A 20,207-nucleotide genomic window follows, 5' to 3' on the forward strand; every position below is an offset into this window, starting at 1 on the left:
CTTAAAGGGGCGAGGAGGCCTCCCTGGGGACCAAGGTGAAGTTAGCAGATGAAAATTACTGTTATCTTATCAAAAGGCTACTTCTGCCGGGAGCCTCTTAGCAAAGTCTGGCAGGTACTTGAACCAGATAGACTTGTTATGCAAATAGCTTTAGCCATAGGGGAAAGGGCTGATAATGAAATCGCTGCAAAGCCAGCCACTTATTATAGCAGTGACAAAAAACATCAGGCAGGGTCCCAGCGTAGGGATAAAGAGCAGTGCAGAATTTATGTGAGTACCGTGTTTAATTTATCATAACTAAGCTGTCAGGAGGCACGCTTTGACAAATGTGTAACTAACTCATATAAATGAGTCAATTATCACCAACAACCAAGGTTCAGAAACAAGCAGGGTGATGGGGCTTCCTTTTTTCTCTTTTTAACTTCGAGACAGGTTTGCTAATAGGATTTTAGGCTTTTAGGCCTTAAATTTTTTTTTCTCCCTGCTGTCTCCAAATAAGGAGGCTGAAAACAAATCTGAGAAACACTATCTCAGCATTTCTTCCCTGCCTACTGTGCTACAGGCAGCAGCCCATGCCACAGACAATCAGAGGCGTGTCCTCCCGGGGCCTCAGCTGAGCTGTCTCAGTGAAGTGTGTCCCACAGGTTCTGTGTTTTGAAAGCTTTGTCTGTAGCCTTTTGAAGGTGGGGCCTCACCGGAGGAATGGGTCGCTGCTGTCTGGACCTTGAGGAGTTTAGCCAGGCCCATCTCTGGCTGAGCTTTTTCGGCTTCTTGATGATAAGCTGCTGCAAGAGACAGAGCCCTCTTCCCCAATGGACTAGATCATCGAACAAGCCCAAATAAACTTTTCCTCCTTGAAGTTGCTTCTGACAGGTATTTCATTACAGCGATGAGAAAATTAACCAGCCCATTCAGATTCTCAATGGTGAATCCACTTTGGTTCAGAGGTCACATGGCAACAGAGTATCAAAGGGTGTTAAAGTTGTGGCTTGGCAGTTAAGAGCCCTGGCTGCTCTTCCAGAGTTCAATTCCCAGCACCTGTATGGTGGCTCGCAACCATATATAATTCTCTGTAGTTCTATGGGATTGGATACCTTCTTCTGAGGTGGAGACAAAACATCCATATACATATAATACACATATAATATAATACATAGAATATATAGAATAAATAAATAAATCTCAGCGAGAAAGAGAGAAAGAGAAGAAACTTAAGCCGGGTGGTGGTGCACACCTTCAATCCCAGCACTCAGGAGATAGAGGCAGGTGGATCTCTAGGTTCAAGGCCAGCCTGGTGAACAGGGCAAGTCCCAGGACAGCCAGGGATAAACAGAGAAACCCTGTCTTGCAGAACAAGCAAAACAGGCATTTCTAGTCAGGCTAAGAAAATGGCTTGGAGGATAAGAATGCATACAGCTCCTGCAGAGGACCAGAGTTCAGTTCCCAGCATCCCTCTCAGGCAGCTAACAACTGCCTGTAACTCTAGCTCCAGGAGATCTGACTCCCTCTAATGGCCTCCAACAGCACCTGCACTCATGTACACGAAGCACACACAGAGTAAAAAAATAAAATCTTTTTAAAGAAGATATTTCCAGTCTTATTTATTTTTAGAGAAAAACTAGGCAGTTACTTTCATATGATACCCCGTGGCTTGTTCTATAAAGGGAACTGAATCAACTATCTGAATGATTTTGCTCTAAAACAATTTTACTAAAACTCTCACATATTGTCTTTCCCAGCCAGTACCTCCAATGATGAAAAGCTTGTAGTTGGAAAATGTTAATTCCCCAATTCATTTTCCTCAGCATGAGACAGTAAGTATAAAAGCAAACCGAAGTTCTCTCAATAGACATTTCAAATGCAGATTGTGCCACTGTTTACAGTTAACTGCAGATGTGAATAAGTCTAATGAAATTACCTTTGGTCATAGCACTTTTGGTGGCTGAGCAACGGCAGGCTAGAGCAAGCAGTCTCATCCGTAGGATCAAAGGATGGGGCTAGGGAATGCAGCGGAGTTGGCAAGCATGTCCAGCACTTACCTAAACTGGGTGTGGCAGTACAGATCTGTGAGCCCAGCACTCAGTAAATGGTGGCAGAAGGATAAGAAAAGGCAATCACTAGCTACATATCCACCTCTGAGGGCACCCTGTTGTGGGGTGGGAGCCGGGTAGGGGGGTCAGTATGTGAAAATGGCAGGCAGGTTTCTAATCTATTTCATTTCTGTTGCTAAGTAATTTTGGGTGGGGGAATTGGTTTATTTTAGACAACGATCAGGACATAGCCCATCACTGTGGGAAATTCATGGCAGCTGGAGTTTCAATCAGCTAGTTACATCCCATCTGCAGCCAAGGGCAGAGGGAAAGTGGAGCCTTGCATGCCTGCTTGCTCGCTTATTTGTGCTCATTTTGATTTCTCTGCTCTTAGACAGTTCAGGACTCCCTGCCTAGGGAATGGTACCACACACAGTGGGCTGGGTCTTCCCACATTGGTGAACTTAATTAAGACAATCCCCCACAGGAAGGCCCACAGGCCAACCAAATGTAGCCAGTCCATCACTGAGACTGCCTTCCCAGATGACTCTAGTTTATGTAAAGTCGACGGTCAAAGTTAACCATCACAGTATCCTAAGATGTGAAATGCAATGATCAGTCTTCAATGTTCAGATCCATCACTAAGAAAGCGCATAGGAGAATCATCGGTTGAAGTGTCTAAGATGCTATGAGGAATACAGGATTGAAGGCGTGTGATCAAGGAAGAACCTGGGGCCACATGTGGTACTTTCACTAATGAGGAAATCAGACAATAAACTAAAGAAAGGAAAGATCACTGGACCTAGCAGCACAGACCTATAATGCCAGCCTCTTGGAAGGCTGAGACAGGAGGATCACAAATTGAAGACCTGCCCAGGTGTCAGAGTGAGTTCAGCATGGCTCAGAGAGAGAGCACTTTCCTAGCATGGCTTTCATTTCACCTTCATGCCTCCATTTACTGGAGGTCTTGGGTTCAATCCTTAGTGCCAAAGATGAAGGCTGGAGTTGGAGAGTGATGACATATTTTCATATCTCAAATTAATGATAAAGCACATAATAACCCAATTTCTATTTGCCTTCCTGGTTCATTAGAGCTTATTAGGGTCTTCACCTCTGTGTTTTCATGAAGATGTACTTTTCCTTTGCTCCTGCTACATATATTCTCATATTGTTTTCCGTGTTTGTCTTAGAGTTTCATTGCTGTGAAGATACGCCATGACCATAGTGGCTCTTATAAAAGGAAACATTTAATTGGGGCTGGCTTACAGTTCAGAGGTTTAGTCCATTATTGTCGTGGCAGTGTGCAGGCAGACATGGTGCTGGAGACAGAGCTGAGAGTTCTACATCTGGATTCCCAGGCAGCAGGAAGAGAACAGTCACACTGGGACCGGCTTGAGCATTTGAGCCCTCAGGCCCCACCCCCCAGTGACACACTTCCTCCAACAAAGCCACACTTCCTAATAGTGCCACTCCCTATGAGCTTATGGGGACCATTTTTATTCAAACCACCACACTCAAAGATATTGTTTTTTTGTGTGGTGTTTGCCCTCCTTTCCAGTGTCCCAGACCTTTCAAGGTCTAAAGTAACTTGGAATGAGTACAACCAGAAACACCAAAGTTGGAAAACATAACCAAATTGGAATTGTCATCCCATGGGATTTGTCAGATGGAAACATAAAGAATAGGGAGATGTTCTACAGCAGCTCAACCCCAAAAATTTTCACTTGCCATCAGCTCGGTTCCTTATCCTCACAGTAACACTGCTGGGTGGAATACAGCCACACTCTTGAGAAAAAGACACTTAAGCCCAACATGTGAGTCAAATCACTTCTTTGGAGCATGGTGGAATGAGAAGGTGTATCTGTGAATATGTAATGGATTTTTCTGGGCCAGCTTCAGAGAAGGTTGATCAAGGTTATTTGTGCAGCAATGGAATGAAAAGGCAATTCTATGGATCCAGATCTCTCTCTCTCTGTGTCTGTCTCTCTGTCTGTCTCTCTGTCTCTCTCTTTCTCTCTCTCTCTGATGCTCTGATATGTGTCTGGCTCTCCAGCTCCCTCCATCTCTTCCTGTGGTTCCCAGATCTCAGGAAGTGGTCCTTTCTTGGCTCCCTCGTGAGTCTGTTCACTTTGCTCGTATCTCTAGCCAGTTACTCTGACTTGTGGCAACCCCTACTCATTCTGCAGTTAGGGCAAAAATGACAAAGCTGGGCCAAGGGGCAAGGATATGCCCTGCAGACTTGGCCCCAGACTTCACCATCCGACACTACCACTCTTGGTAGCATCCTCTGACTCTTCCCTTGGACCCAAGCTTCACAGTCACCTTCCAACACCACATCTCTTGGAAGTGTTCTCTGAGCATCCCCCCCTGCTCTTCTGTCCCAAGGGACAATGACACAGGTCCAGGAGGGATTAGATGAACAAACAATCTTCTGACCCCTGAGCTCTGTTGCATTTGAAATGGAAATGAAATACAAACTCAAGCTCTCATACAAACTCCTCTGGGATTCAAACATGTTTAGAATTCTAAATCTGATCAAATTTTAGACAGCTACACTGGTACATTTGCTACGCGTTATGTAACGTTGCAGAAGGATCCAGGGCAGGACACTCTCATCAAATAGGAATATATCCACATTGAAATCCATGAATATTCACTCTAAGAAAGATAATGACTATAAATAGCCCCTCATCAGTTCAGGGTACGTGTTGCCCCCACATCCGTTCACATAAGGTCAAGTTTTGCTGCTGCATGACTCAACTACAAAATAACTTCTATTTTCGGGGCTCTTTGGATTTAGGGATTATGGCTGAAGATTGTAGCTCTAGACCATGACTAAGAAGGATGGTCCTGTTTGCTGTTTTTTTTTTTTTAATCTTAACTCTTTATGGAAGATAAGACTGCGCATATGAATGAATAAGAAAAGATGTGTGTTTTCTTCCCTACATCATATTTACCAGCAACTTTGGTCATTGGCTTTCTCCTCCCAGTCTTTGAAGCTCTTGTTTGGAATGCCAGATGTCAGGGCATCTAACCCCAGCTCTAGAGTGGGAGGGTTGGCTTGTGATGAGTGTTTCCACTCTGTCACTAACAGAGTCCTCGAGCTGAATGGACATCTTCCGTGGATTTCATACCAGTGTGGCCCCCTCCCAGGACCAAGCCCCAAACATGGTCTCAGCACTGAGTCACTCCTTGATCTCTTTGTTGGCTCTATTGTCTTAGCCTCAGTAAGTCTGACCTGGTGGCAGACTTCTAACGAGAGGAACTGCACCATTCAGCAGGATTTTCCTCTCCTTCTCCATAGCATCAGTATTGGCTAGGATACCTCACCTTAATGTCTTAGGTTAAATATCCTACTTTCGCCCCCATCTTCTTGGAAACTGAAGCCTGAGTCCCATCCATAGCATCAGTATTGGCTAGGACACCTCACCTTAATGCCTTAGGTTAAATAGCCTACTTTCGCCCCCATCTTCTTGGAAACTGAAGCCTGAGTCCCATACAGTTTTCATGTCTCCCTGCCCGCAGAGCAGACATCAGTTTTAGATGTGCAATTTCTACAGAGTAGGCCTGCAGACGCATGTGACCCATGTCGCAAAGAGGACCGAGAGCAGTTCAGTCAACTGGAATTCCTAATGCTTCAGATTCTGCAAAGAAGCTCCTTAAAACGTTTACTGGAACAACCCTTGGGTCCTTACATGCTAGCAGGCACAGCTAGCGCTGAGCAAGCTCCGCAGCTTGGGTTTCTGCAACCATAGGTCATGGCCTTGCTGCATAGACAAGTTCACAGAGGGAGAGGTACTCACTGTGAAATGAAGTGGTTAAATTCCTCACACCATTTTTCGGGGTGCAGCAAAGTGGGTGGAGGATTTCTGGAAAAAAAAAAAAAGCAATGTTTTTCATTAAAGCAAATTGAGGTTCGGTAAAGGGCAAAATATCAACTGGTGTTTGTGGAAGCTCTACTAAGCATCTGCGGGAAAAACAAAATCTCTGTTCCATCTCAGGTGGGAATCATTCAGTCATGGAAACTCACAGAGACCTAGCCCCTCCTCCTGTGGCCACTCATGTTCTCTGATAGACGGGAACTTTCTCCTGACCTCACCACTAGTGAGAGGCACACAGAGCAGGGGCATTCTTCAAGCCCAGACACTCTAATGAGCAGCCAGCCAGCCAGACACACACACACACACACACACACACACACACACACCATTGTATCTGAATGCAGAGGATTATGGGTGCTGTAAGAAAGCTATAAACATAATGCTAGGGGGGCTTAGAGAAATAGACTTTTAATTATGCAGGGTTTTTGGATCATTATGGTGCCATTTGAATTAATTATGTGACGCATGTGAAGCACGCTCATGATTGCATTAGTCGCATTTTGACTGTTTCCTACGTGCCGACCTCTGCAATCGGCAGAGGAGGAACTGAAAGCCTCAAAACAGAGTCCCAGCTCCCAAGAGGTTCCCAATGGAAGGCAGATCACAGGAGGGCCAGCAAAACAGGAAAGTCCTTAGGTAAGGGTCTCACTAGGCCGCCTCCTGGTGAGAAAACAGCAGAGGGGAAGAACTAGAGACTTGAAATTATCTCACATTTCCGAAAAAAGATTCATGTGTAAAGCAGAAGTGGGGCTGGGGCTTTGGCTCAGGGGTTAAGAGGATCTGTGTGTGAATCGCTAGCACCCTCCTGAAGGTGAGGCAGGACCACACCTGCCTATAACCCCAGCATTGGGGGGGGGGTCGTCAGGCACATCCTGGGAGCTTCCTGAGCACTCAGCCTAGCGGAAACGGTGAGATTTAGGCTCAGTGAGGACTCTGTCTCAAAACCAAAGTATAAGGCAACAGAGGAAAATGCCAGACGTCTTTCTTTGACTTCTCCGTGAGTGTATGGGCAAATTCCTCCCGAGCCTTAGGAAAAGTACAAAGCCCTGCTGACTGCGTGGTTTTCAGCCCAGTGGAGTCCCATCCGGGTTCCAAGCCACAGAACTGTGAGATAATAAATTTGGATTGTTTTAAGCGTCAAAGTGCAGGGTAATTTGCTGTGACAATAACAGAGACCTAACACATCAATCAAGCTCCGTGTCCTTTCTACTCCACGTCTGAGTTCCTCTTCCACATAGCAAATCAGCCATTCATCGTCCGGTCTCCTTAATTCTCCCAGAGTCTCGGGGCTTTTCTCCCTCCTTCCATCTCATCCTCCACAGTCCAACTGGTCTCCAGTGGCCTGAATTTCCTTATAGCGTACAATTGACCTTTTTGTGCCCTTGCCCAAATTTCTTTGGTGACACATGGTTCCAGCTTGACCAAATCTCAACTCCTTTTTATAATATATAGGGTATCTTTGTTATCTACTCAAAGCCCTTTCAAGCCATGTCCTCCACCCAGAGCCCGTAGCTCCCCACAGGCAGCTCAGGGCCATTGTAGACGGTGAATCTCCCCAGTTTGTCCATGTGGTGGTAGACGTTCTTCATGCCCTCAATCATGCTTAATGCAACAACATCTTATAGTTTTTTAAACTCTTGTTTATTTGCTTTTATGTTTACGGATGTTTTGCCTGCCTGTATGTCTTTGCACCACATGTGTGCTGGTGCCTCAGAGACGAGAGGAGAGTTTCGGATCTCTTGGAACTACAGGTACAGTCATTTGCGAGCCACCATGTGGGTGCTGGGAATTGAACCCAGGTCCTTTAGAAGAGCAGCCCATACTTTTAACCGCTGAGCCAGACCAGTGGTCTATAAATGTTTGGTGAATAAGTGACTACATGAGTAAGCACTCATGTGTGAGTAAGTAAAAAATAGTGCCAGGAACAAATATAACTTGTCCCCCAAACAATAACTAGAGAAGCTTACAGAATAGCCCTCTTGGACGAAAGCCAATTCCAAGTCAGTTATTCACAGTAAACAGTGTGATATTGAATGGAAGAATGCCGACTTGAGTTGAACTTGACAACATAATCCTCAGTCTCCACTGTAAAAGCCCAGATATCCCCACATCCTTGAACACATCTGTGTTTGTTACTTTCCTGGTTGCTGCCACAAAATATCCGACAAAAGCGACTTAAGAAGAGGAGGGTTTGTTTGGGTTTATAGTCTGAGGGACAGTCCACCATGGCAAGGCAATCATAGTGAAAGGAATGAGAAGCAGCTAGTCTCGCTGTGTTCCCAGTCAGGAAGCAACGGACACTTGTTTCTGGTGCTCACTTTGCTTTCTCCTTTCTGTCCAATCCAGGACAGCAGCCTAGGGAATGATGCCGCCCACAGTTAGTGGTGGTGGTGGCAGCATCAGCGGAGGGGAAGGGGTGGAGAGGGCGTGACTTCCTACTTCAGTTAACTCGATCAAGATAATCCCTTGTAGACACGCCTAGAGATTTGTCTCCAACAGGACTTTATACCCAGCCAATTGGCAATCAATACAAACTATCACAGTATCCAACAATTATAAACAAACAATGACTTAGGCCTATCACAGACGTAAGTGATGTCAGCACAGTATGTACACTCCTGTGGTGGGCTGCGGTGAAAACCAACATGAGTCATGCTGAATGCTTGGTCCCTGGAGCTCCAGCCCAATGCCCAACTTTGCAGATCATCTTACCACTCCCTCCCCCCTCACACCACCACCACCAAATCCTGTAAAATCAGAAGCATCTAACCACTTTCAAAGGTGGGAAAATACAGCCTCTAAAAAATTTTTTCAGCTTCGATGATGGTGCGTGTCCATAACTCCAGCATTTAGGATGCTGAGTTTGAGGCCAACCTTGGCTACCCAGTGAGACCTTGTCTGTTCACTTCCAAGCCTCAATTTTTATTTAGGTTGGTTTTTATTAGTTATTTTTTATTGAAGAATATTTATACATTATACTTTGATCATATTTCCCTGCCCAGTTTCTCCTCGGTCTTCCCAACCTCCTAACTATATATTAATCCTTACTTGATCTTTAAGAAAATTCCCAAAACAAAAAAGAACAAAACAAACAAACAAAACTTATGTGGAAATAAAGCCTTACAAAGCAACTCACTTTTTCTCCCTCACAAATATCCAGAAAAAGTGAAAGAGTCAGGTTTTAAGTTAAAACATTTTTTTCTTCAATGTCTACCTACTCTACTATTTTCTGTTCATGAATTGCTTATTAGTTTGGGAAATGAATTAAGTGAACATGTATGCAAAAAAAAAAAAAAAAAAAAAAAGACAAACCAATTAGCAAGCAGCCCTCAAGAAGGTACAAAATGAAGTTGTCAAACACAGGGAACACGTCCAGCAAGGGCGTGAAGAGAGGCCTCTCCACGAGGCCAAGTTTATTAAGCTGGGTCTCCTGAGGGCTGTGAATTTTGAGGCAGGTCCTGAGCAGAGGGGCCGTACAGCAGTTTGCAAAGGAGAAGGATGTTACAGAAGGAGGGGGGATGTAGGGAGGAAGATAAAAAATGAAGTATGATCCCTGGTTGTAGTTAACATAAGGTTAGATACCTCAGAATGTGTTCTAAGGTGATTCTTCTTATTCACTCAGAAAAGCAATAACACCTGACGAGGGAGTGCAGTCAGACTGTTGGGAGAGTAGCAACGAGAGCCGAGAAGCTGCTGTTCCGTTCACAATTAGTAAAGCCGATGGATGGAGTTAAATAGTTAGGCTTGTGCCTGTGTCTGGTGCCCAATCTTAGTCACAATGGCTTTTTGCCCTTAAATTCCATCTTACATGTTCAAACTTATTATTTTTACATTTATTTGTATTGCATGGTTCCATTTTCCTATACCACAAATCCCCAGTACAGGAATAGTAGAGTAAGAAACAAGATGCCCCCACTCCAATACCTAATCCTCGCCTCCACCCTCTAGCAGGATGGTGAATGTGCTTTCTTCAGACTTTTTATATGCATTTATTACACTTGCTCTCAATACATATGTGCTGATGTCTATGCTGTAAGCATCTAAGTACAACACAAATGTTACGATCATCTCATGTCAACTCCATACCTAAAGAATGGCTCACAATGTGGGCACATCGTAGTTTATTTGGCCATTCAGTAATTGGTGGACATGTACATTGATTCTATTTTTCTGGCTATAAGAGAGAAAGTTATAGTGACTTACAGTGCTGCTACAATGTCCCCTGTGACTTCTAACTTTTAAAGGTTTCTTTAGGGGTTGGCAAATGTCTTGGTGGGTAAAGGTGCTTGCTGTGCAAGCCTGATGACATAAGTTTGATCCTTGGAACCCACACAAAGGTGGAAGGAGAGCACCAACTCCATGAAGAAGTCCTCTGAGCTCCACACATGTGCTGTGGCATGCACCCATATGTGTGCGCGCGCACACACACACACACACACACACACACTCACAGATACATGCACACACACAAATAAAGAAATACATAAATAGATTCATTTTTAAAATAAAGGTGGCAAACAGTTCTCACTGGAAAACACTTCCATCCTGTAAAGAAGCTTAAATGCCAGGACAACTGGCATTGACTGCCTGGGCTTCTGGGAATGACTCCGTGAGCAATTCCAAATGGAGGAACTATAGGACCCCACAACACCAGAAAGGGCACTCAAGCCCACCAGCATTAAGGCTTGAACCCCAATACTGGGTTCTTGACAACTCTAAGAACCTGCCCAATGATCTCAACACACCCAGGCCACCATCTGCTCAAAACTGACACACTCAGTATTTATGCCAAAGGAGAATAAACTCAAGATTTCAGAGGAATATCTGAAGACATTTCCTTAAGATCAAAAGTGGATGATGCAAAAACTCGATCTCCTGGTAAGCTATACCATCATCAAGAGTGAACAATTGCTCCAGGGTGGGAAGCAAAGATGGCCATGCTACAGCCATTGGGAAGATTCAGTCATCACTTCTCTTCCATATAGAGAGGCAGGGGGAAGAAGATGTTTGCAAGAACTCTAGGTGGGAAGGCATGTGGAAGGAAGCAGAGACTAAGGCACCAGAGTCATGTCACCTGTAGACCACCACTGCCTACGGAAGCATGAGCTTTATGGTCAACATCTATGACAATTTCTTCCACAAAAACAGTTGAAACCAAGGAAGGCGATTGGGGGAAAAACAAGGTGTGTACTTATTATGGTTCAAGCTTTTTGGTTCTTTTGCTTTTCGCTCTTTTGCAGAGGAGAGAATGCAAGTTAAGACCAGGTCTCTTTATGTCACCTGTGCTGGCCTGGAACTTGATCTTCTAAGTGCTGGCATTTCAGGCATGTGCCCCTCTGCTGCAATGATTCTAATACTTGACATCATCTCTACAAGTTCTCATGTGTGCCAGGCTGGTCCCAAGTTCTGTGGGTAGCCAAGGCTGACCTTGGGCTTCTGACCTTCCTGCCTCCACCTCCGGAAAGGCTGGGATGAAAGCAGGCATGAGCCATCACTTCCAGTTTCTAATTCTTAGTAATGTATTTCACCCTGTTCCTCAAACAATGTCATCCAGTGACATTAGGTTGTAATCATTAAAATGTAAAGTTACTCTGTTCACTTGAATGGCTCCCAGTGAGGCCATTCTTAGCCACTCACAGTCAGGAAGTGACACAGACTTTGCTTCCTCTGGCTTTGAGTGCTGCGTGAGTCAGCTTCAAGACATCTCAGTATCTCAAGCAGCCAAAATTGCCCCAGGTTTGTGCTAAAGACAGGGCGTGAGGGTGAGGGGTGAGGAGATGGAGTGAGAGGGTTACCAACTTCATTAATCCTTGGCCGCAAAAGCCACAAGTGACATTTCTCATTGTCTCTAAAATTCACAAACCTCATTTCCCATTCTCTCTGCCACCATGGTACTTACACAACATTCACGAACACCTGACATAAAAACAGTTCAGCCCTGCATGCACTGCGCAGGCAGAGTTGAGGTAAGAGAGAATGCTGTATCCACAGATATGTCAGGTGGGTGCGTGGCTTGCTGTTTAAGCCAACATGGTCATTTGCTGGCATCTGTTCCTTAATTTCCTCCTTCAACAAGAACTCAGCAACACCATCATGTCCAGCTGCTACTGTCCAATGTGACAGAGAAGCTGACCTTGCCTCAGGGCTGGCTAACGACCTTTCTCCTACATGGTCCTTCACACGGACTGGGAACCAAAACCCTGTTCTTTTCCACACACATTTTTTGTTGTTGTTGTTTAATTTAATTTTTAAAATTAGGTGTGTGTGTGTGTGTGTGTGTGTGTGTTTGAGAGCATGTGCCGTGACACTTGTGTGGAGGTAAGAAGACGGCTTGCAAGAGTCAGGGATTCTCTTCCACCATGTAGCTTCCAGGGATCAAACTCCAGTCATGAAGCCTGGGAACAAGGCAGGAGCACCATTGAGCCATTGTGCCAGCCCTCCACACTCATATATCTTAAAATCCACAACTCCTTAAGAATTTATGACCTTGGGGATGAAGAGAATGGCTTAGTCTCAGTAAAGTGCATTCAGACCTGAGTTCAGATTCGCATACCTAGATAAAGGCCAGGCACACTAGCACAGGCCTGCAAACTCAGTGCTTCAGGGGTTGAAGACTGGCAGATCCCTAGAACTCACTGACCTACCTGAACTGGTGAGCTGTGGGAAAAGTGAATGAACTGTCTCAAAATAATAATAATAATAATATAATAATAATATAACAATAATAATAATATAATATAACAACAACAACAATAATAATAATAATAATATGGAAAGCATTGAGGAAGACACTGAACATCTATGTGGTGACCTCCCATGCACATAGTCACACGTATGCTCACATGGACATGAATACACACACACACACACACACACACACACACACTCACACATTCATGACTTTAAAGAAGTATGGTTAAATCACGCTCTCTCTGCATTTCCTCATCATTGAATCCCTACTTGTATATGTGGGTTCTTTGGGATCATATACTGTAAGGGGAAGTGTCCTGTCATGTCTAAGTATTCTGCAGATAAGCATCACTTCCTGGTTAGATCAGCATCTCATGAAAAGTTAACTTTACATGAAGTAGAATGAAAGTCCAGTGATGGAGTAGAGGATGAGAGAGGGCAAAGCCAGGGCTTCAGTATGCTGTGATCTCCCGGAGTGCTGGTGGCTTTCTCTGGTAGCCAGGTGTATAAATTGCTTTATATGAAAACCACTGAGGCAGGGCAAAAGCCTTGCCTAGACTGAGAAACAACTGGAATGACACAGTCAGCGGGTGGGGTCGGTCTCCCAACCCCAGGGTTCTTGATGATGGAGCTGATCCTGGAGGATAAGGCTTTAATTGGAGGGGCTTTGTCATATTGCCGGACAACGCTGAACAGCCATGGAGTCCAGCTGGACCACTGCAGGCACCCCTCTTGCTGGCTCTGGCCACTCAGCTTGCTACACTGAGGCGAATCAAGCAGCTCCCAGACTGCATGGAGAAACAACGGAAAGAATCAGGGCTCTCTGCCTGTCTTCCTCCTCCCTAAACTTACCTTGTACAGAAACCACCTCAGGGTGCTCCTTTAATGCATCAGTTTGGGTCCACTCAAAAGTCAGAAACCACACCAGTAGTTTGAACAGAGAGAGATGTTGATGGAACCGAACTAAATGCACAAGAGTAGCGAGAACGCTAAGGAATACAGAGTGAGTAGATGCTGGGAGCAGCAGCTACCTCCGGCAAGAAGAAGATTGTCAGGGCACCTTATTCACACCCCAGCTGAGAGTCAGGCCCCGCTGAGAAGGATGTGACAGTGGCCCTTGGTCACAGGAAGTCCTCTTTAGAGCACACAAGCCAGGGCTGGCAAGCAGGAGAGGGTGCCTGCCAGGGTGTCTTGAGGCTCCCCAGACAGCAGTCCTGTTGGAGTGATGTCTGATGTCACAGAGGAACAACATCAAGGGAAAAGCGGAGAGCGTGCCTTTCCTCATGCGGTGGCCTTCCAATGCCCTCTACTGACAAAGCTTTGCATCTGACCCACAGAGGAGAAATGCCCAGAGTCCACAGAGCGGAGCTGAGGTTGGCCCTGAGCTGAAGGCAGTAGGAACTTGACTCCTGGCTCAGGAATGAAGTGGAGGAGAGATCAGACAGAGGCAGGAGTGCTGGGGCGCTGGCCCCGGATTTAAGAATTCCGGATCACAACAGACAGCTTCAGGCTACAGAGTGAATCAGTCCTCTAAGTCTTGACACTTTGCATTTAAGATGTGATGAAGGGATCTCAGAGCCTTCTCTTCTCCCAGTTAAAAAGCCTTAAAAACCTGTCTTGTCATGGGGCATAAATTTTCCTCATTTAGACTCATTGCTTTCTATCCTAGCAGTTCTTTATTAGAATGGGATCATTCTGGGAGACATTCTATCAGACACCTTTAGGACCAAAACTGTCCTAGTGGGAGATGGCAGTGAAGAGTGAAAATGTAAAGACTCGGGGTCCAGCCAGAGAGGACCACAGGTGTTCTGTGTCTCTCTGTCTCTGTGTCTCTGTGTCTCTGTGTCCAAGCGTATGTTTGCTTCTGTTTCTGACTCTTTGCCTTTCTGTCTCTGTCTCTTCTCTGACTCAGTCTCTCCCTCCTTCCTTTCCTCTTGCCCTCCTTCTGTCTCTTGGCCTCTAAGATTTCTTTCATCACAGGAAGGAAAAGGAGTCAATGAAAATCAGAGTGCTTCAAACCCCTAGTGCCAGGCAAGATCCTGGCCATGGAAAAGGATGCCTTTTCTCCTGGGGTCTTGTTTTCTGCCACTGTCATTGTGACCATTGTCAGTTGGTTGGGAAGAAGCTGATGAGGACAGACAGTGGTTCCACGACCTTTTAGTCAAACCCGAGGCCTCCCCATAAACTATCCATTTTCATCCCTGCAGTTTTAATATTCTTTCTGAATTTGAACAATGAGAACATTAACTAACATCCCTTGAAAACGTCTTAGGTATAAGCAATCGTGCCAAGGGTCTACTCTTCACACACACCCAGAGTAAAAAGAAAGCCCAGTTTTACAGATAAGGAAATGGAGGCTTTACAAAGTCCAGATGCTGGCAACAGTGTGGCCAGCTTCAAACACAGGCAGCTCAACTGAACTGCACACTTACAGCCTCTGCGCCAGCCTGGGAATTCTTCTCAGGTAACCAGACACCATGTCCTTCCATTTCTGCCAGAGCAATTCATGTCATATTAATGGGTGATGCGGACAGGACACGGAAGTCCAGTGACCTGTCATCCCAGTTACTTAAGCTTAGCAGTGTTCACATCACCAGGATGTCAGCCTGCAAACTCAAAGAATACTTTGGGGTGCAGGATGATCAGAAAAAAGGAGTATGAGGTGAACGTTTATTTATTCATCTGTTGAGTTGCCTGTTTTCTGCTCACTCCAAAGTCACAGCTGGTGAAACCGGATGGGTCATTTTACCACTATCAGAGCAACGTCAAGGATCACCAAGCACCATTTGTTCTTTAAGGCAGAGCCACACATCTAATTACAACTCGCTGTTAATACATTTGTGGTAGACAAAAAGAAATTGACTGCTATGGCTTTTGCTCCCCAGCAAGACAAAACCAGTCAAATGGCAGATTGCATGTCCGTTTCTTTATTGTTTCCATAAAGTTAGCAATACGTTGTAGACAGGGAAAATCAGGGCAAACCTGAAATGAACAGATTGGGCCATCAGATCTGGCCACATTGTTTCTAATGGTCGAAATTAGCAGCTGAACGTTAACACCTGCCACCATGAGCAGGCCCTGGCACACACAGCAGGTAGGAGGGCTGTGCAGTTCCTTGGAGCAATCCGAGCCCAAGTCACCAGAGGCAACACACATGCCAAAGCCCACCAAAGCGCAGGCAGGCTCTATTTAAAATCAGCTGGCTGTAGCAAATGCCAGGGGAGGCAAAACAGCATTAGCGCTGGGCTCTGAGAAAGGCTTTCTAAAGGCTGTGACACTCTAAAGCTATGCAGAGTCAGACAGAGAAGCTGACCTAGCAGAACCCCCTAAGCGTTTCTCCCTTTTCAGAGGCAAAAGGCACCAGGGACACACCGTGCTCTACCCAGTGGCTTGTGTTGTGTTGTAACCTTACTGGGCCAGATTATGGTTTATTGTTCTCACAGGCCTCAAGGTCAATTGCAATCATCCCCGGCTAAATAGATTGTGCCACAAGTCTTAGCGCTTTGTAAAGGAGTCCCAAGTGAAGAAAGCCACATTTGTTTTTCTGACATTATAAATATGTCTTCCTTTTACAAGGGCTTCAGCCATTTTTCTACCTGGTTGCCTAGCAACCCTTCCAAGGGACAGACATATTGGAGAGGGATGCTAGAGACATACAGATGAGTCTGTATTATTTTATAAATTCCGTTTCAAAAATCAACCAGTTGTGTCCTCCTGGGGCAGGGATAAGGTGGAGTGCAGGGTCGGTGCTAAGAATTATGGTGGGACTATTCTCCTAGCAGGGACACAGGGGGCCAGTGAGTGGATTTCACAAACATATTCAGCAGAGAAGGCTGTTCTGCCTGTTAATAAAAAATGCAAAACAGTGCCTCAGCTCATCAGAAAGACATTGTGTACATAGAATGCCCACTTAGGGCCCGCTGCTGATAAGATTCTAGGCAGCCCTGAGGGTAGCCTAGCCCGAACTTCCCCTGCATCCTGGTTTGAGGGACAAGTACACAATGCGTTGTTCTTGTCCATCTGGTAGCCTTCCTTTTGCTGAATTACACAGCCCTACGAAAAGCACTCGATTCACTCGGTGTTCACGCTCACTTGTGCTGCCTTGAGCTGAGTAGTCCGTCCTGCTTAGTTCTTGAAATTTCCCCCACATTTGTAGTTTGTAAGCCCTTTTTCATTTGCAAGTTTAAACTTACTTTTTTTTTCTTAATGTAGTTGGTAATTCATCTTTTATTTTTAAATTTTTATCCATAAAAGCTTATGATCTGTACGTTGCCTATGCTGTTTTTTTTATAATACTCTGCTTCGTCAATTTCCATCTCTGTCTTCTTAAACTCTCCTCCCCCCCCTTTTATAAATTCTAATTCCTCAGGTTAAGTAACTATCTTTCTTCAACATTAATACAAGTATTTGAGGCTATGAATTTTCCTATGATCTCTGCTTTAACTATTTCTTGTTAACTCTGATATACAGCATTTTAATAATTACTTCTTCCTACCTATTTGATTTCTATTGAGACTTTCTTATCTACTTGAGCTGTTAAAATACAGTTCTAATATTTTGTATCTGAGAGGTGAGACCTTGTTTTTCTTTACTTGTCTCTAGTTTTATTGTACTGTTGTAAAAGGAACTTTTATTCACCTGCTTTAGTTGTTGTCTCAGAGATTTACTGCCTCTGTCTGCTAACCTAGGCCTAGTCCTGGAAGCTTCTAGCCTCCATACTATTTAACCTAGGCTTAAAATGTTTTCAGCCTGTGAGAATTACTGCTTAATAAGCTCACCCTTTCTTATTCTTAGTGAGCTGTGGGTTGGTTGGTTCAACTCAGCTGTTCTGGCTCCTCTCCCAGCTGATTTATTCAATCTGGCTTTTCTCTCAACCTCTGAATTGCTCTGCTTGGCCTCAAACTATCTCCAGCAATCTGCTCTGATCTTCTGGCTCCTTCTCATTTTCTGGCTCATTCTGTCTTCACCTGAGTTCTTTCTCTGCAAAATTTCTCTTTATTACTGTCCTGGTAAAAATTCCTGCCTTTCTCTCTCATTGTGCCTTAAGTAACTTCCCTTTCCTCTCTTCTCGTGAGAATTGTTGCTTATCCTATTCTGTCAAATCTTTCTCTGATTCATCACCTTTCTGCCACTCAATTAGGCATTACTTTCAAATATGGGTGCTTCCTTCTACAAACTAATTCTACCTTCATTGTTTGGGATTAAAGGCATGTACCACCACACCTGGACTTAAGCTTTTCTTTACCTGAAACTTGCTCTATACCAGGCTGGGCTTGAACTCAGATCTGCTTGACTCTGTCTCCTGAATTAAAGGCGTGTCTGTATCTGTATTCCAGCCAGATCACACAGATCTAGACGGTCTTTAGAAATGATCTCTTGCCAGAGCAGTCATGTTCTGAATTAAGATTCCTCTACACACTGTGATCAGAGAGTATTATCCATATTAGCAACTTGTTTGAGACTGAAATTATCTTCCTCTTCCTCATTGACTAAAAGATAGTTTTGCTAGGTATAAAATTTCTGGTGGTCAAATATTTTCAATATTTTGATCATATCATCACACTACCTTCTGGCTTCAATTTTTCATATGAAAACTTAGCCATTAATTATATTGGTGTGCCTCTGTACATACTAGGTGTTTTTCCTTTTCAATGTCAAAGCATCCTCTAGTCTAACCATGGTATGTATGGTTGACAGTCTTGTTATATTAATGTGGTGGTTTGAATAAGAATGCCTACTCCCCCACAGGCTCATAGATTTGAATGAATTTTGTCACCAGAGATTGGCACTATTAGGAAGTATGGCCTTGTTGGAGGAAGTGTGTCACTGAGGGTGGGCTTTGAGATTTCAAAATGCTCAAGCCAGGCCCAGTGTCTCTCTCTTCTTGCTGCCTGCAAATCTAGATGTAAAACTCACAGCTACCTTTCCAGCCTGCCTGGATGTCTGGCCTGGATGCTGCCATGCTTCCTGCCATCATGATAATGGACCAAACCTCTGAAACTGTAAGCCAGCCCCAATTAAATGCTTTCTTTTATAAGAGTTGCTGTGGTCATGTGTCTCTTCATACCAACAGAACACTGCCTAAGACACTTTCACTTTACGATTGCTGAATTTTTTGTATAGACTAATGTTTTCATCAAATTTGGGTTGCTTTAACCTATTATTCTTGATATACATACATACCAATAATATACATTTATATCTCTTCCCTCCTTCTGAAATACCATTTACATGTATATTAGAATGTATGACAGGGTTTTTTTTAATGTTTTTGTGACTCTCTTCTTTCTTCCCCGCCACCCTGATCTCGTTTCTGTGTTCTTCAGATTCCTTTCTATAGACCTACCTGTTGAGCTCTCTGTGAATTTTCTTTCTTATTTAACTTACTGAACTTTTCATGGTCACTGATGGTAGGATATTGCAGGCACAACACAGTGAAAATACACGTGGCTCTGAAGACAAGCTTCAGGGATTCAGTTTATACACTACCATTTATTGGTATGTGAACCTAAACAACTCACTTGACTTCGCTCTGCCTCAAATTTCTCATCTATAAAATAAGAAGATTAATAGTGTTTGAGATCAGTGACATTTGAGAATTAGTTGAGATAATATGCCAACTATTTAACATAAAGTAAGGTTTAAAGTAGCACATTACTGTTATAACTCTTTTTTTTAAGATTTATTTATTTATTGTCTATACAATGTTCTGTCTCCATGTACACCTGCCGCCAGAAGAGGGCACTATAGATGGTTGTGAGCCACCATGTAGTTGCTGGGAATTGAACTCCGGACCTATGGAAGAGCAGCCAGTGCTCTTAACCTCTGAGCCATCTCTTCAGCCCCCTGTTATAACTCTTAATATAGGACTCTGGTCATTGTTAGCAAGTATAGTATAGACTAAATTTTATACTCCAAACCTGAAACCAGGGATAAGAGATGAAACCTATACATATTGGACCTTTTCAGTATTTCTCTCAGGTTCCAGTGTTTGCTTTGTCTGTATATTTGTGTCCATCTAGTGTTTCTCTAAATTATAGCCATAGGTTCGCTAGATAAGAAACTTGGCTTGTGCTATGTCTAGCCTACTTCTGTGTTAAAGGCTTGGTACCCAGCCTGTGGACAATTGGGAGGTGGTGGAGACTTTAAGAGGTGGGAGCTTAGAAAGAGATCTTCCAGCCACTAGAGGTGTGCCCTCGAGGGCGACTGTGAGACCTAAGCCTCCTCTCCCTCTCTCTCTCTCTCTCTCTCTCTCTCTCTTTCTAACCAAGAAGAAAGAGGTAAAGAGTTCAGTCTATCATATGTCCCCATCACCACGTGACACCATGGGTCCAGAGCAGCAGAGTCAATCAGTCACAAACCAAAAACTGAGCCAAATAAGTCTGAGCCAAAATAAGTCTTTTCTCTTTATAAGATGGTATATGTTAAGTATTTGGTAAAGCAACAGAAAGTTGATGAAGGCAGCTCTTTTTAGAGGACACGGAGCTTGCATCTCATGCTCACAGGTAATTAAACCCCAGCCTGCAGCAACAATTCAATGGCAACACTCTACCTGTTGATGCTATCATTTCTGCTGCATTTAAGCAACACTGCTCTGCCTTGAAGC

At 44.2% G+C, this 20,207-nt stretch overlaps 1 protein-coding gene across 2 annotated transcripts in view; it reads right to left on the minus strand.

Moving 5' to 3' along the window:
* The window catches only part of Myo3b (myosin IIIB), a 306,408-nt gene that overhangs the window by 211,508 nt on the left and 74,693 nt on the right, over positions 1-20,207 (minus strand). For both annotated transcript variants that reach the window (XM_055600477.1, XM_055600478.1), the window contains exon 7: positions 5,834-5,899. In XM_055600477.1, the coding sequence (XP_055456452.1) occupies positions 5,834-5,899 (66 nt within the window). The remainder of the gene's footprint in view (positions 1-5,833; positions 5,900-20,207) is intronic.

This window comes from Psammomys obesus, unplaced genomic scaffold, assembly GCF_907164565.1.
Source record: "Psammomys obesus unplaced genomic scaffold, mPsaObe1.curated_primary_1811, whole genome shotgun sequence".
In the NCBI taxonomy this organism is placed as follows: Eukaryota; Metazoa; Chordata; class Mammalia; order Rodentia; family Muridae; genus Psammomys; species Psammomys obesus.